This window comes from Callorhinchus milii, unplaced genomic scaffold, assembly GCF_018977255.1.
Source record: "Callorhinchus milii isolate IMCB2004 unplaced genomic scaffold, IMCB_Cmil_1.0 Scaffold9, whole genome shotgun sequence".
NCBI classification, from domain to species: domain Eukaryota; kingdom Metazoa; phylum Chordata; class Chondrichthyes; order Chimaeriformes; family Callorhinchidae; genus Callorhinchus; species Callorhinchus milii.
Window position 1 is genome coordinate 15,848,225 of NW_024704750.1, and position 15,805 is coordinate 15,864,029.

The 15,805-nt window shown below is 38.7% G+C and overlaps 1 protein-coding gene across 1 annotated transcript in view; it reads right to left on the bottom strand.

The window, feature by feature from the left end:
- Positions 1-15,805, bottom strand: part of LOC103178501 (E3 ubiquitin-protein ligase pellino homolog 2) — a 45,631-nt gene that overhangs the window by 12,187 nt on the left and 17,639 nt on the right. The window contains exon 2 of the mRNA XM_007893290.1: positions 15,511-15,609. Coding sequence (XP_007891481.1) covers positions 15,511-15,522 — 12 coding nt within the window. The 5' untranslated portion in view covers positions 15,523-15,609. The remainder of the gene's footprint in view (positions 1-15,510; positions 15,610-15,805) is intronic.

A 15,805-nucleotide genomic window follows, 5' to 3' on the forward strand; every position in this document is an offset into this window, starting at 1 on the left:
ACTACAATTAATTGCACTGTTGCACAAGTTACAGATGTACCAATTATTACTGCTGCTCAATCACAACACGGTATCTGGAGAACAAACATGATAGGGTAGCACTAATAACCCCCAGTATTGATGTACTTCACATGAACAATCTTGTGATATGTTCAAAGATAATCCAATTTGCATTTTACATTTTCATTTTATAGGATCTTTATTGAACCGAAAATGTCACTCGAATGGAAGAGAAAGCTTCAACATCGATAACAGGAGTATGGATTCTCTAGTTAATAGAAGGCCACCTGTTGCATTATCTTTATTTTAGATGGCAAGACACCCAGTTTCAGACTACGGTCAAGATCATACAACGTGTAAAGAAAAACCCAATTTAATACTGCAAGAGGCTTTCCACGAGACATGGAATTATAATAACATCCAACCTTGCCAAGAATATAACGCCAAGAAGGTAAAAATGTCCCTAAATGCTTCACAGGTAAGTATTGTTGTGTGAGGTGACTGTACATTTGTCAATGAGCACAGCAGCAAATCTTGCACCTAGCAATCTTCTACAAACAGCCATGACGCGAATGATCAATTTATCTGGGGGTATGTCCACCAGGACAATTGCAGTACTGTAGCAGAAGATGTAGAAGTGTATTTAAAAAAATCACAAAAGATGTTCAGGTGAAGAAGGCCCTTCGACCTAATTTGATCTCACCTTTCCAAAATAACTACCCGAACGTCCTTCTACTACAGATTCAGCTGTTTCTTAAATGAGTCCAGTGTCCTAGCCTTAGGTAATCTTCCTTATAACTCGCTTCAGCTGTTAATTCTTTTCTGTATAAAGAAACACTTCCTGGGGCTTGTTCTGAAGTTCCGATTCACAATCCTGAAACTGGGCACTGTTTTTCCTACCTTGGTTTATCTGACAGTTGTCATTTTCATTGTCCTTTAGTAAAGATATTGTCACTTCTAACCTGTACTTACCTGGGGGAATACTTTGCTCAGTACCTTCTGACATGATTCTTGATCAGAATCCTCGTACCTTGTGGCACCTTACACCAAATTACGATTACCAATGTCTCGAGCCCTTTTTTTACTCTCCATATTTATGGACGTGCATCTTAGCAGTATTTAGTTGGATGTTTGCCAGTCTCTAAACTACAAGTTGCAGAAAATGAATAATATGGGGGGGGGGCTGCACAGGATTGTCCAGTGTTGACTAATGCACTGCTGACAAGCCGTATTATTAATTGTTATTAATTGGGTGAGATTTGCAAAAAAACATAACCCAGAAGGCTGATCATTGCTTGTCTGAATTTATTTAGAAAATAAAGATTCTTCAAATGATAAACAATAGATTAAATGCAAATTTTAATTGGAATTTTATGCAGAATGGCAGCCAGGATCTGAAACCTGTAAAAGCACCTCCTGCGAGGAGAACACTGACTTCAGCAGCTATGTGAAGCATCCCTCAGGGGAGGCACTAGCACGAGAGACACCCAAAAAAGCCTACAGCTACACAATGTTTTGAAGGGCCTCCAAGAGTGTAACGTGGCGGCAGCTAACTATCACTTAGACCCAGGTGTTCTGTGCAATTCTGGCTTACAACGTGGACTGGCCAGCTTCACTTCACTGGTCACAGGTGTACCGAGCACCCAGTCCACCTATACAAGCCATTATTGCAAGTTCTGCATCATTGGCCTGTTACAGATTTTCCTCCAAAGCCAAGGGATGTACAGTAACCCGAAAGAAACTATGCTCATGCATAGTTGTTTGTGTGTATGTTCTGATGTGATGGAATCTGAGCAAATGGGATGGGTTCCATGTTGTAACCAGCCCAGTATGTTACAGAGTTACTTCTGATTGAAGCAGTTCTGATATAAAAGCATGTCAGCAGACAGCTGAAGGAAACTTGTCAGCAGCAGCTGACCCCGTTACAACAGTGAAGCAGATATGGAATTAGTTTCCCAGCCAGGGGCTATGTCAGCACTGTTGGAAGTGGAGACTTTGCCATCTCACTCTGTCTGAAATTTATAGAAAGTCAGGATGTTGGCTCAGGTCATTAAGTAACAAAGGTTACTGAATATCAGCAGAGCTAATTGTCAATGTTAGTGGCTGCATTTTAGAAAATAGCAAAATTAAATTTGTCGTATACATTTCATCAAATGCATCCAAACTTTAGTTTTCAAAGCAATAAATTAACAATGCTTATGCCATCATAATCACAATCCAGAGATCAACATTCTAAATTATTTAAATTAATAATGATCCTTGCATTTGTTATAGTGCCCTATCACGTCTTCCAGACGTCTCAAAGCGTTTCATAGGATATACTGTAAAGGAACCCGTAAAGCCCACACTGTATACTTTGTGGGCGAAACATGTCAGCCAATTGCACGCAGCAGTGCCCCACAAACAGTCATGCAGTGAGTGACCAAAGTATTATTATTTTTTTAAAAAATAAGTGATTATTACCCCCAGAAAAGCGATCCGCTAAACGACTAACAACCAGGTTCCTACTTACTGCTAGGTAAACAGAGGCATGCAAGTAAGGAAACTTGCCCAACATTTTGCCTTCGCCGGGAATCCAACCCAGGTTGCGAGGCAAGTGATCTAACCACAAAGCTACAGGATTCCACAAACTTTTGTAAGAGAGGACTGGCACAATTATCAGAACAGAGTCCAATATAAACCCAGGATGGAGATTGTTGTCTTATAGGAATTCATACACTAAGTTAATGCTTTGGTATAACTCTTCATCAACCTCAATTTTAATGACAGATCCTAACAGAAACAGAATCCAATTTTTGCTCTGTCAGGTACTGTTATGCCAGCAATGCTTTGCCAGCAGTTTTTATTTTCATAGCAAGGTTTCAACACTTCGCGTTTTACTAAAAATGGATGATTGCTTTCAGGAGCAATGCAAGCAAAATGTTGCGTTCCCACCCCCACTAAATTATATTAACACGTTATTAAATCAGCACCACTTCCCATTTCCTCACATTAACTTATTCTTCCCTTTCAGATGACAACTATGATACGGTATTTTCCATTTCCATTCTTGCTCATTTTGAAACGATAGTATCAGAACTAGAATATTTCAAAACCTTAGAAAACAAGGAGCTGAGTACATTTTGCACATGAAAATAGAGCAGATTTTGTTTTCATTGTTTCTGATAAGTTTTCACAGAATGAAAAGAGATGTAACAACCAACTTAAGATTCATCCCAATCTTCCCATTTTCCTTTCACAGAGTCCAAAAAACTAAGTGCATCTCCAATATAGATCCAAGATAGATATTATCAAGGTTTTGAAACACAACATGGGTTCTGATTCTAAGACTTTCTGTTGCTCGCTACTTTCAGTGAATGCAGAGATTAAAAGGGGTGTATTTTTCACCCCAGAACCATAATCATAGATTGCTGCAACACAAGAACCAGGCCATTTGGCTCATCAAACCTGTGCCAATGTATTTTTCACCACACTACAACTAATCTAGCCCACGTTCGTGCTGGCTGCCCTTACCCTTCAATGTCCTCCCTTTTCAAGGATCTACTTAATCACCTTTTAAAAGAATTTATGGAGTCTGTCTCAGCAAGTTTGTGGAAATGAAATCTAAACTCCACTAATACTTTATCTGGGGATGGAAGTTGATTCACGTTAGTTAAAGAGAGCATAATTTTATGTAAAGTGGGATGGCAAAATTTATGACCCCTGACACAATTTTGATACCGAAATTGCAACTTAAGCAATCAGGTCTGCCTGCAGTGCACAGTGAGGCTCTTTGATAAGCCTGGATCATAACAGATCATGTAAGGGTTAAGGCCACAAAGGTCCCTTTTTTTGAATCGCCTTGGCTGTTAACACTTGAGGGCAGTCAATTATAGAACTTCCTGTAAACTTGAGGATAATCACTGCACAGAAACGCATATATATTGGGATCTCTCCAGTTGTTGCACTTCATTAGAATGTTTGCCCATGTGCAAACCCTTTGCTCCGAAGTCAATCAGCTTAATATTTAAAAAAATTAAATATAATTTCAGGCACTTCGGCCTAGCATTCTGTGCAATGGAAAGCGATTTCAGTATAGCCATCGTCGATCCCAGTTGTAGAGTTGCATGCACACCAAGATGAACAGTGATGTTGCATAAACATGTATTAGGAACGTGCTTATGAGGCAAGAATGCAAGATAAAGGAGTTTCAGTATTATCATGCGTTGTTTGGCAGAGAACTTATTGATACGTTTGTAGAGAAGTGCAATTGCAGGAAATCCTATTGTAAGCGTGCAACAACAACACTGCTTTAAAGTAACAAACATCATAAGATAACATCCGTTAGCTTAATGTTTGTGTGTTTGAACTTTGGCAACACAATTAAAATGTTTAATAAAATATAATTCAGGACTTTGGTATTCACATATTATATATTGACTAGATTACAATTTATATTTAAAACAAATATTTGTCATAGAAAGAAAATAACGGAAGTGGTCTCTGGTCCCCCCAAAAATTTGCCACTTTTTTTTATGGATGGATGGAAGCTCATATGGAGTGCGAACCCTAGCATGGACTAGTTGGGCCGAATGGCTTGGCTTGATTCTGTAGATTCCATGCAATTCTTACCCATTTGGGTCAGGAGAGGAATATCTATTTAGATGATTTCCTATTTCAAAAGCCTCAGCTAGCTAGCCTTGAATGTAATGGACCAGCAAATCAGAGGTGGACTACAGTCATGGAAACTGTGCATTGTGAGCAACATGAGCATTTTAATGAGATGAAAATTCTCACATCAGTCAGTAGCTTACAGAAATAATGAATTTAACCTCACAGATCAATTTTATACTGAATCAGTAAAATACTCTGCTGAGAGTAAGTGTACACAACTACAGTTTATCAGCTGCTCACAAAGCTCTCCAGGGAACACAAAACACATAAAAAAAGCTGGATGCTGTGCAGTTTAACATAAAAGTGCTTTCCAAAACGCAACTGCAACAAGATGTCAAACATGCGAAAGTGTATTTGTACAGTTCATAACCTGTGAGGTACCTGATGTAAAGCATTAAAATAAGGACTAAAGGAAGGGAGATATATCAAGAATCTTCTGGAGCAGTATTGCCAATAGAAATTGCTAACAAGCCACAGGTGTGAATACAGTGACACCATTTTAGCCACACACACTAATTTTAGTAGAAAACACCTTACATACACTCACACAAAACTGGTAAATTTACTTCACATGTATGTGTACATGTATATTTACCATTCAGTGAGAAACTTTGCAGTCTTTTCTTTAATTTTCCTTCGCGAGATACATCAGACCAGCCCCTGCACTCCATCCAGGCAAGTTGACTAATGCTTGCCTTTCGCCATTACATGCCCTGTTGGAGCTGCTTGTTATTTGCTGGGCTTTTGTGATTTAAACAGCTTTTGCCTTGACTCTCATGTCCACACTGTACTTTCACCTCTGCAACTCTGATTACTCATGCCACATAAAATGTGTTTGTCCAATATTTGCCTAATTCCTAGTCAGTATTGAGTCGGTTACTTAGCTGCACAGGATGAAGGGTCCAGATGACCACACGAGAGAATAATGGCCAGTTAAGGATCACTGAAGCATTTATTCTATGCAACATTAGTGATAGTAGCCGTTAAGGCATTTCTGGGCTGTCCCCCTCTCAGTAGTGGGAGGACAGCTTGAATGTCGAGAAGTAATAGTCATGAGGAAAGAGAAAATAGGTAAAGTTATCAAGCTCAGACAGAGAACACATGTAACCCTTGGAATGAGATATCATAAATGAATACAAGATGTTGCAATGTGGGCGTTAGACATATGACAGCAAGGGTCTTAAAGGGAATCGTAAAAAAAAGGAAACTGATAAGAAATACAAGCACAATAAAATAATAATAATCCTTGCATTTGATATAGCGTCTTATCTCGTCTTTACAGAATATACTCTAAAGTGAATTGTCTGCATATTTTATTGGCGAAATGCAGCAGTCAGTTGCGCACAACAGTGTCACACAAACAGTGTCGACTGAGTGACCAAATTACTATTTTTTTGTTAAGGGATTATTACACCCGGAGAAGCGATCAACCAATCGACTAACTAACTGACTGCTGGGTAAATAGAGGTGTGTGGAGTAAGGAAACTTTCCCAATGTTTCGCCCTGGCCGGGAACCGAACATGGGTCTTTTCGCTTGCGTGGAGAGTGCTCTAACCACTAAGCTACAGGACTCCACTATAAATAGTATAAAGTACTCAGAGGTATCCAGTGGATTTCCTTGAAGCTTTATAAAACTACATAGATTGAACTTAAGCACTTAAATCACCATGGGTCTGCCTTTAAACATAACTGAGGAAACTGCAGCACGCTTATTGAGGTAAGATTCAGTCATAATTGTGCTTTGAAAATATCTGGCTTTCGAAATAGGTCAGGGTGAACTAAACCTCTGAAATTTTGAACATATTTACTCTAAGATCCATCCTCCCCCATCCATTTCACTCTCTTCTGGTCTTCGAGGCTGTTCACCACATACTCCTTCCAGGCATCTGTGATTAATCCAAGAAGGCTTGCAACTCTTTCCCTGTTGAAAGGTAAAAACCCTCCTCCAGCCTCAAACTGCTATGATTAAGAATGCATCAGATCGAAGTGGCCGATGAAGTGAGAAGGAAAAAGAAGGATCTATCCTTCCTGGTTAAGAAAATGACAACTTGTACTTTAGCAGAGTTAATGCATACAATGTCAGAACATTAACGTTATGACAAATTGTCACTTGGCTCCAAGGTAAAGGACCAGCCAATAGAATATTGGCACCAAGTGCATCCTTTGTGGAGATTCGGTAGTCGAGTTCCTGAGCCACATGGGTCCATAGTAGTCCAAGGCACTGTTGATGACAGATCAGCCAGCCTTGTGCCTTGATTTCTCCAATGCACTGGTTTCCCCAATCCACCATTCACAAAGTCCAGTAAGACTTGAAGGGGCAGACGAATTACTGGGAGTAGGGATTCCTCCCACTCAGCTCCCGTTGGTCTTTTGGACAAGTAGCCAAATGTTTGCAAGATGGCAGTGCTTCCATGGGAAACTATGCAATTTTAGCTGGTTGAACACCAGGAGTATCTTAACAGACATTCTTGACTCCCAAGCCTTGTCTCCTGTAATCTGTGTCTAATACTCTGCAAAATTAGGTGAGCAGAGCACTTTCCTCCAGGGAGTGCACACTCCATTCCAGAGACAGGGAAATTTCCATATATGTAAACCTCTCAAAATGATTTGAATACTTCAAGCATGTTGGCAGGTTTCTGTCCAGCTGACCCCAAAATGTTTTCATAAATTTTCATAAATTCTTTGAACAAACATAATAGCACTGGACTTCTATTCTTCACTTCAACCTACGTGATGGAATATATTTATGGATACTCCTTGAACGATCAAGGTACTTGTTGAAAGAAAAATCATACACTACAGGTTCCAATAGATTAGCCTTTATAAAGTGATAAGTCACATGGTTCACAGCAACCCCTCTTAGTTTCACTTTCAGTCAGCAATTATCTTATTCACCATAGAAGCAATGACCCTTTTACGCAACACTACACTTTTAGTGATTGGCTCCAGTATAACAATGGTTTCAATGAAAAATAATAATAATCCTTGCATTCAATGCAGTCCTATCACATCGGGAGTACGTTTCACAGGATTTATTATATAATGCACAGTGACTGTGTTGAACGGCAACATCCCAATACAGCCATGAAGTGAATGACCAATGAACTGCTCAAGTTAAAAACGTTGTCACGTTTCAAAGTTCTTAAAAGCAAAGTAGTCTGTAGTAGAAAGGGGGACATAAGCCTCTCTGCTAATAAATTGTTTTTAAGTTACCTTGGTTGAGTGCAGCTATAATCCTGGGCAAAGAGAATGCCATAACCACTCTGTTTCAAGTAGCAGTCAATGAATCACAACATTTGCGTTCTAAAAAGCACTCCTGGAGTACTTACTTACTTCCTTCCCCCTCTTATCCTTGGGTCCAATAGTCAGGTTTCTTATTTCAGATGTTTCTTTCGAAAGCAGATTTAGATGAAAGAAAGCACCATTAAGTACAACCATTTCAGACACAATTTTACTGTCTCCCCGGAAGAACAATAACCATCCTACCTCAAGCCTGGCTCCCATTCTTCCTTTTGAAATATTTAAAGCTTCTCTGCCCACAATAGCAAAATTGTAAAAATACACATTTTTTAAAAAAAACTCCACTTTTTTGCCAAAAAACAACCAAATCTTTGTGGTCAAACCACATTCCTGCATGTCTTTGATAATGAAACAATTGCAACACACTTTCCATATATCAATTCCCACCAGCCTTCTAACCTAAGGTATTATAATGGAGTTATATACATAATGCCAACAAGTATGGCTTTGTGGGGGTGGGGGGTAAATTGGTTACTTTAGCTTTCCTGCCTTTCGCACACTGCTGGCAGTGTGATTCCTAAAGAAATATTAATGTAATATTTTTGAGTGCCTGAATGAATGGGAAACAGCTGCTTGTTTTTCGAACAAGGGCAGTTCTGGGGAAACTGTTCACCAAGCGTTCCCATGAGCTAAACAATGTAGCCCAATGGACACTATCTGAAACATTAACGTCAGCACAATTTATCCAATTTCTGCGAAATGTAACGAAATGCAGTCTCAAATTTTTCTAAATGCTACTTGTGCTGTAGGTAGCAATTAATCCAAACAACCTTTACAGGTTCCAGCAGCAACTGTGTTGCATTAACCTAATATAGAAAGCTCACAAAGCAAATCCTGTAAACTTTTGGTAACGAAAAGTGTTGTTAACTTTATGTTTTGAATCCTTTTTCATTCCTTTCTCCTTGGCTCAGTTAATCATCATTGCAAACATAAAAGCATACCAGCCTAGCCATTTTCAAAAGGAACTGGCCAGCTGAAAGGAAACCACTTTTTGTTGAAATATAACCTCAAACATTTCATACGGTATTAATGAACATGCAGTGAGAGTCTCCAACGTGCTTCTTTTCACGGCACCACGGTGAACCGCATTAAATATAATGGGATGTTGAGACATGTTTTTAACTGCTGCAGTAAAAAGTTCACGCACGCAATTAGAAGTACAGGGCAAACCCAATTTTCCAAAAAGAACTGACGTGTTTGATAAAGAGGATGTAAAGTTTCTTGGAATACATATTATGCCCTTAAATGAGAATATGGTTAGTACGATTTCAAGCAGGAGTGGACAACTGGCCTAGATATCTAACTTCCCATTTAGAATGGCCTCCATAGCAAGATCCAAGAGGCTGGTTGGTGCCAATAGAACTGTAGCCCAACATGAGTCAGTTCTCTTTCATAAAAGGGATGAAAACAAAGTATAAAAAGTCACTTAATTTATTTCTAAAAAAAAGATTCAAAGGAACGTTTGTTTGATCAAATAACGTTTTAACACTGAAATGTTAAATTCATAGCACTGAAGGCTATCAATAAAAATGCTGGGAGGTACCAAAGTTTATATAATTCTGCCTGTGTCTTGTGACTTCTTTAGTGCCTGCCCGGTTATAGATCTCATGACAAGGACTCATCTACTGCAATGTGGAGTCATTTGCTACCAGTCCTATCACATGATCATTTCGTTTGGAGAAGCTACAGAATTTCCATTACACACTCACAGAACTGCTGGTAATGAAAGCCTCCAGTTACAAATGTTTAATGTTCCATAATGCAATTATAATACTGCGCATTTTCAGAAACTTGTACACAATTTGGTTCTTAATTTATCCTGCTGCCGACGGTAGCCTGTAATAAAATATATATGTAGAGGGATTTTTATCTCCAGGGACGCTTACCAGCAACTAAGGTGGGTCTTTATCTTGCTGTCAGTCAGCCCATACAAGGCCCACATGCATTTCTTATATTGCTGGCATGTATGGGCCTTCCCCAGAGATTGAGGAAGATCCACAGCAGCAAATTCGAGTCACAGCTTGAATATTGGAAACAGCTGTTTTGATATTGCCACCAGCAATGTGGATTCCACTCAACAGAGTACTTACTGTAAGTGAGGCAGGATCCCAGCGGTAACAGCCTCAAGGTACCTCAAAGACAGTTCATGCGCAACAACCTGGAACGTGAATATCATTGTACCCACTGTATCAATGGAACATGCATAATGGATATGTTTATGTGTGTACAGTATTGTTTGAGGTGGGGGAAGGGGATAATTTAATAATAATATCAATCCAACTAACTATCCAGTTTTTACATTCTATTCACTGGTTGCTTACTTTAATCATGATAGCTGGATCATGTTATAACAAGCTTCTGTATAGCACAGGTTCATTTATAATACAAGTGCTGAAAAGCTGCAAGCAACAACCTCAAGTCGTGCAAGACATTGCAATCTTATCTACATACAAGTCTTGAATGGAATTGTCTCTATAGAGCTATTTAAAATGTTAAACGGGTTTGAAAAGTAAATCCAGAACAACACTTTTGATGCAGTAAGATGGTAGAACAAGACAATATAGAATTCCAAAGTGCAATTTTAAGGTAAGCACAAGGAAGTATTTCTTTGCCCAGAGGGTAATTAATGACTGGAATAGGGTTCCAGGAAGGGTGGTTGAGCCCAGGACATTGGATTCATTCGTGGATGCTATGATGGGAACACGGTAAGGTGGGTATTCTGGAAGATAAGGTCAAAAGGGCCTTCTTCATCCAAATTAATCTTGTGAAGTTTAGTTCTTCAAATAACTTTTAAAATTCCCACAATTTTGTATCACAATTTTTTTTAAAAAAATGTATTGATACACTTTTGTGCTGGATGGCAGATTTTCATCTACTTCCACCTAAGTACAGCATTACCAAAGACTAAATAATGAATAGACTCTGATTACATTGCCTGTTTGACAAACTCAGTAAGGAAGCAATCCTACCTCTATGGACATTCACTCTGTTTTTCCAATTATCAAGAGATTGAGTGATTTTCCAGTTAATGTTTGGGGAACCAAATTTCTGACGTGTACAGATCATTCAGAGATTATGATTCAGTGTGTTAGATCATACTGCCCTTTTGAGAAAAATAAACCAAAAGCTGTCAGTTGCATAACATGAGCAAATTATAGCACAGTGACGAAAGATCAGTGCCTGACAAGCCCCTGATTATATAAATGCACTTGAATTTATTATTTTTTAAAAAGGCATTTAAACAATTACGTCATTTTGCTCTAGATTTTCATTAAAAAGAAAAGAGAATCTGAACTTGTGTGGCAAAAGATCCAAAATGGCAAAATAATAAACACTTTAACAAAAACAATAAGAAGTCACAAAGTCAGGAGCCATTAGATGGCAAAATAAAATTAAAACCACTCCTATTCTTTGCAATCTATACTCTGTGCTCACCCTTATGGCTTCCTGGAAGTGAAGACTATTGAACGCAAGCCAGTATCAACAAAAACTGTTGCATAAATACCTATTAAGGAACTTAAAGCCCATTTAAAGCAGGAGCTAAAACATTTTTATCTTGCGCAAGTGAAATTACTCAACCGGCATGCAAGTACTGCTCTTTCCTAACATTTTAAATGCAACATCTTCCCTCGCCACTGCAGCATTGTGTTTTTTATTGAAAGACAACATATCTGGGCACATTCCGCAGTATTGGTTTCCATCTATCACAACCATTAACAACTTATAAGAGGCATAACAGTTTATGGAATACAATATTACTAAATTTGTTTCTTTTTATTGGTCTAACCCTTAGACCCACTTGCAGATCTCATCCCACAGAACAGGTTTTGTAAGTCTCCAGCTCACCCATTAATTAACCCATGTTAATAGCACTATGATATTATAACAATAAAGCAACTAAAATGTTAGGATTGGGTTTATTATCATAATACTCCTAACCTACTAAGATAAGCATTTAAAATGCGAAGTTGCTAAAAATGTGAAAACATTCATTCCAATTTTTCATCCCTTTTCACCTTGTTTTCAATTCCCTTTCAGTTATTTTAAATTCTTATTTTACTTGTTTCTGCTTAATCAATCTACACTTTTTATACTTTATGATTCTTAACAAAAAAGGGGAATATAAGTCAATATCGAGTATGACTAGACTAGTATAGCACATAGGGAGCTAAAATAGAGATACTTTAGTTATTTGTTTCAAATAGGGAATCCCAGTGAACCCACTCCAGATTAATGGATTGAAATCTTCACTCTGGTGGCTGTCAAATTCCTGCATGAAGTGAAATCAGTCAATCTAATCTCAGTTTCTAAGGTTTCAGTGCACAGCGCAAAACCTGCGGTGACACTCAGAACAATTGGAAGATTAGGACAGTGTGGGAGTGAACAGTTCATGTTGGCGCAATGTTGTCTGGACAATAGAGTCAGGGATGTATTTAAGACAGTAAAAGGAGCAGCTACATTTCACTCTAATTGAAATTGAGATTCTAAAGCAAAAATATGTTCCAATCCCCAAAGTGATATTCCTCATATTAATAAGAAAAAGATAAGCCAATATCTACCCTCTCACAGCACTACAGTTCGTGTTTTATCATTAAATTAAAACTATGATTTTGATATGCTGACTCTTCTTATTGAGCCAGTCAGAAATCCAAATGGCCAATTTATATACTGTCTTTCACATTGGGAAGCTATCCCAAGGCACTGGACAGTCCAGGGCTGGCACCCAAATTTTGGGGTGGAAGCCGAAGAGATGGGTAGAGGTAGTGGTGGGTAAGGAAGTTGACCAAAGGCCTGGTCAAAGAGAAAGGCTGCTTAATTTAATTTAATGCAATTGGCTGCCGCATTTCACCCACAAATGTACAGTCAATTCACTTTACAGTCTATTCTGTGAAGTGCTTTGAGAGATCTAGAAGACGTGAAAAGCGCTATATCAAATGCAAGGATTATTATTATTATTAAGGCGACTGTGAAAGAGACGAAGGAAGAGGCAAGTCATAGGAACTCAGGGATAGAGTTCCAAAGAGTGGGGGCCGATAGACTGAAAGCTCGACTGTCGATGGTGGGGCAGGTAGGACGGGGAAAGTGAAGCAGACCGGTGTCCACTGAGCGGAGAGAACGAGTAGGTTGTAAGATTTGAGAAGATCACAGAGCTTGGGTGGGGCAAGACAATGGAAAGATTTAAAGCTTAAACATTTCTAGATGGTTATATTTGAGCCTCAAAGTCGGATGATAGCATTATTGCAATTCGAAAAACATAGACATGGATTGTAACATTTACTGAACAAATTACCAAAAGGCACATGTTTAACATTTGGCCTCAATCCACTGCTCTAAATATTAATAATATGTAAACTACTTTCGAACATTCTTTTCTCAGTTTTTATCAAAATTGCTTGAATTCCCTTCTGATAGCACGGTTGTAATTGTAATATCTGCTCTCATGCCAAGGATTTTTCTGTGGCAACTATGAACAATTTGTACCGAAGGTGGAACTGCAACAGGGACACAATTGAAGGTTCAAGATATGCTCTGAGGTTGTGGGAAATGAGGGTCACCTTTGAAGCCTTTTTTCAGTTAAAAATAAAGTTGAACCTCAATTAGAACACAAGTGGGTAGAAGTTCCAAATGGACATGAAGTGAGCGACCAATTTTATCTGAGGGACTGTTGACGAGGAGAAACTCCCTTTTTTGAATAGTGCCATGGGATATTTAACGTCTACCTGAAAAGCAGGTGGGATCTCAATTTAACATCTCATTGAAGGACAGTACTTTCAACAATGCAGTGCTCCCCTAACATTGTACTGCATTATCAGGCTGGACTGCACGTTTTTAACTAAATTCAAGGTTGAACATCAGATATTGTTCATGTGCCTGAGACTACTTAAATTAAATGTATTGGTAACAGATTTCAATAGGACTTTTTGCCAAAGGGAAAAGTTAATTGGACAAAAGAGAGAGATACTCTAGGGATGGAGTTAGCTGGCTTCATCTTGAGGATCCTTCTTCTTGACTCTAAACAAGGACACTTACTGTTCACATTTCCCAGTTTCACGTAGAAGAGCAACTCTTATGTTGGATCTTAATTTTCAGTGACAGTACATTTAGATTTTGTTTTCCACTATAATTGAAGTGGGTGAAAAATACACCCCAATTCCAGACCCTTGAGGAGCGGAGGGAAGATTGTAGAGACAGACAGAACTCACATTGAATGAGACTGTAACTTGACGTGCAGACTTGAGTTTATAAAATCTTTGAAAAAAATTGCCACTGGGATAGCTCAAGCAAAAGAAAATATTAGCTGTTGGGGAGTTAACCAAAGCAAGTAAAATCATTTACATTTCCTACTTGAGAAAAACAGCCCCCAAGAGGCAATTTTTAGCACACAATGCTAAATAACAACAAACACTATGCCAATACAAGAGCCAGCGGATGACACCTGTAGTACACACTAGAATTTTGGTCACCGCCACATAAAGTGACTGACTTAAGTCCTTTAGGTAGTGAAAATAACAACAAGGCTCACCCACAATATTAGCTTTAACGACAAGATAAGATAAAGCACTTCAGGGTGGAATCTGAGAGAAATAAATAAGACCGTTAAGGGAACAGGGTAAATAGAACTAGAACAATACTTTCAGATTTGCCAAGGCAACACAAGAGGGCATAGGTTCAGGTGTGTGATGCCACACACTGCGGATACCAGAAAGTATTTCTTTACACTGCGCATAATCAACAGCTGAAGGGGGCTATTTAAGAAACACTTGATTCTGTAATGGATAGAAGCTAGTTTGGGTATTCTGGAAGGGTGATATTAAAAGACCCAAAGAGCCTTCTAAATCCAAGCATCCTTTCCACCTTGAAGATTCAAGAAGACAATAAAAACTGTAGTCCCATAAAAAGGTAGGAAGTGGGGGAGAGAAGGAGCGGGTGGAGGAGAGAGGGAGTGGGAGGGGGAGAGAGGGAGGGATGGAGGGGGAGAGAGGGAGGGAGGGAGGAGAGAGGGAGGGAGGGAGGGAGGGAGGAGAGAGGCAGGGAGGGAGGGAGGAGAGAAGGAGAACAGAAAGAGAAGCGTTTTCATATGCCCAATTACTTGAGTAATACTGCCTGTTGTGTGCAAGGAGCAAATTTTAAAGAATCAATGCCCTGAGATTTGTTTTAGAAGCAGCTCTGTCATGCTGTATAATATAAAGGCAGTATACATTTCATTTAAGACTCCCACTTTTACAAGTCAAAATGTCATACATTAAACGTATAAATCATCAACAATACACTTACATCTTGAAATATACATTTCCAAAGCAATAGTATACATATCAAGAAAATGGGGCAAAAAAAGTAATATTACCTGCCCCAGGGAATGGTAGCAGTTTATATAAAAGAATTTATGCAAGCAAACAAGCAGACATCTATTAACATGCACCTGGAGACTAATTAATAAAGAAACCTTAAGTCTTAAAATGCCAGTGTAGGAAGGTAAAATCACTAATAATGTAATGTTATCACTAGCAGACTGTTTTTTAATATAAACATTTAAATAGAGGAGTACGGCTGTCTCACCAGAGCTGTCATTTTCAATCTAGTTGGCCCATGAGATTCAGAGTTCAGTGTCGTTTCTGTCACTGTGTCTGTCAGTACAGAGGACTCATTAAAAATACCCTAAGGAATGAAGAAAGCAACTTTACATGAAAAATAATTCAAAACTTATCATTTAAAACTTAAAAATGTATCATCAAATCTTTAAAGGGTTTTGGTGAGAAGAGCCAGTCTGTCATGTCTGTAATATTTTTAGTGACTATATTCACTGAAGGGAAACCGAATCAACAGTTGATATTATGCACTTCTCACCATCGTA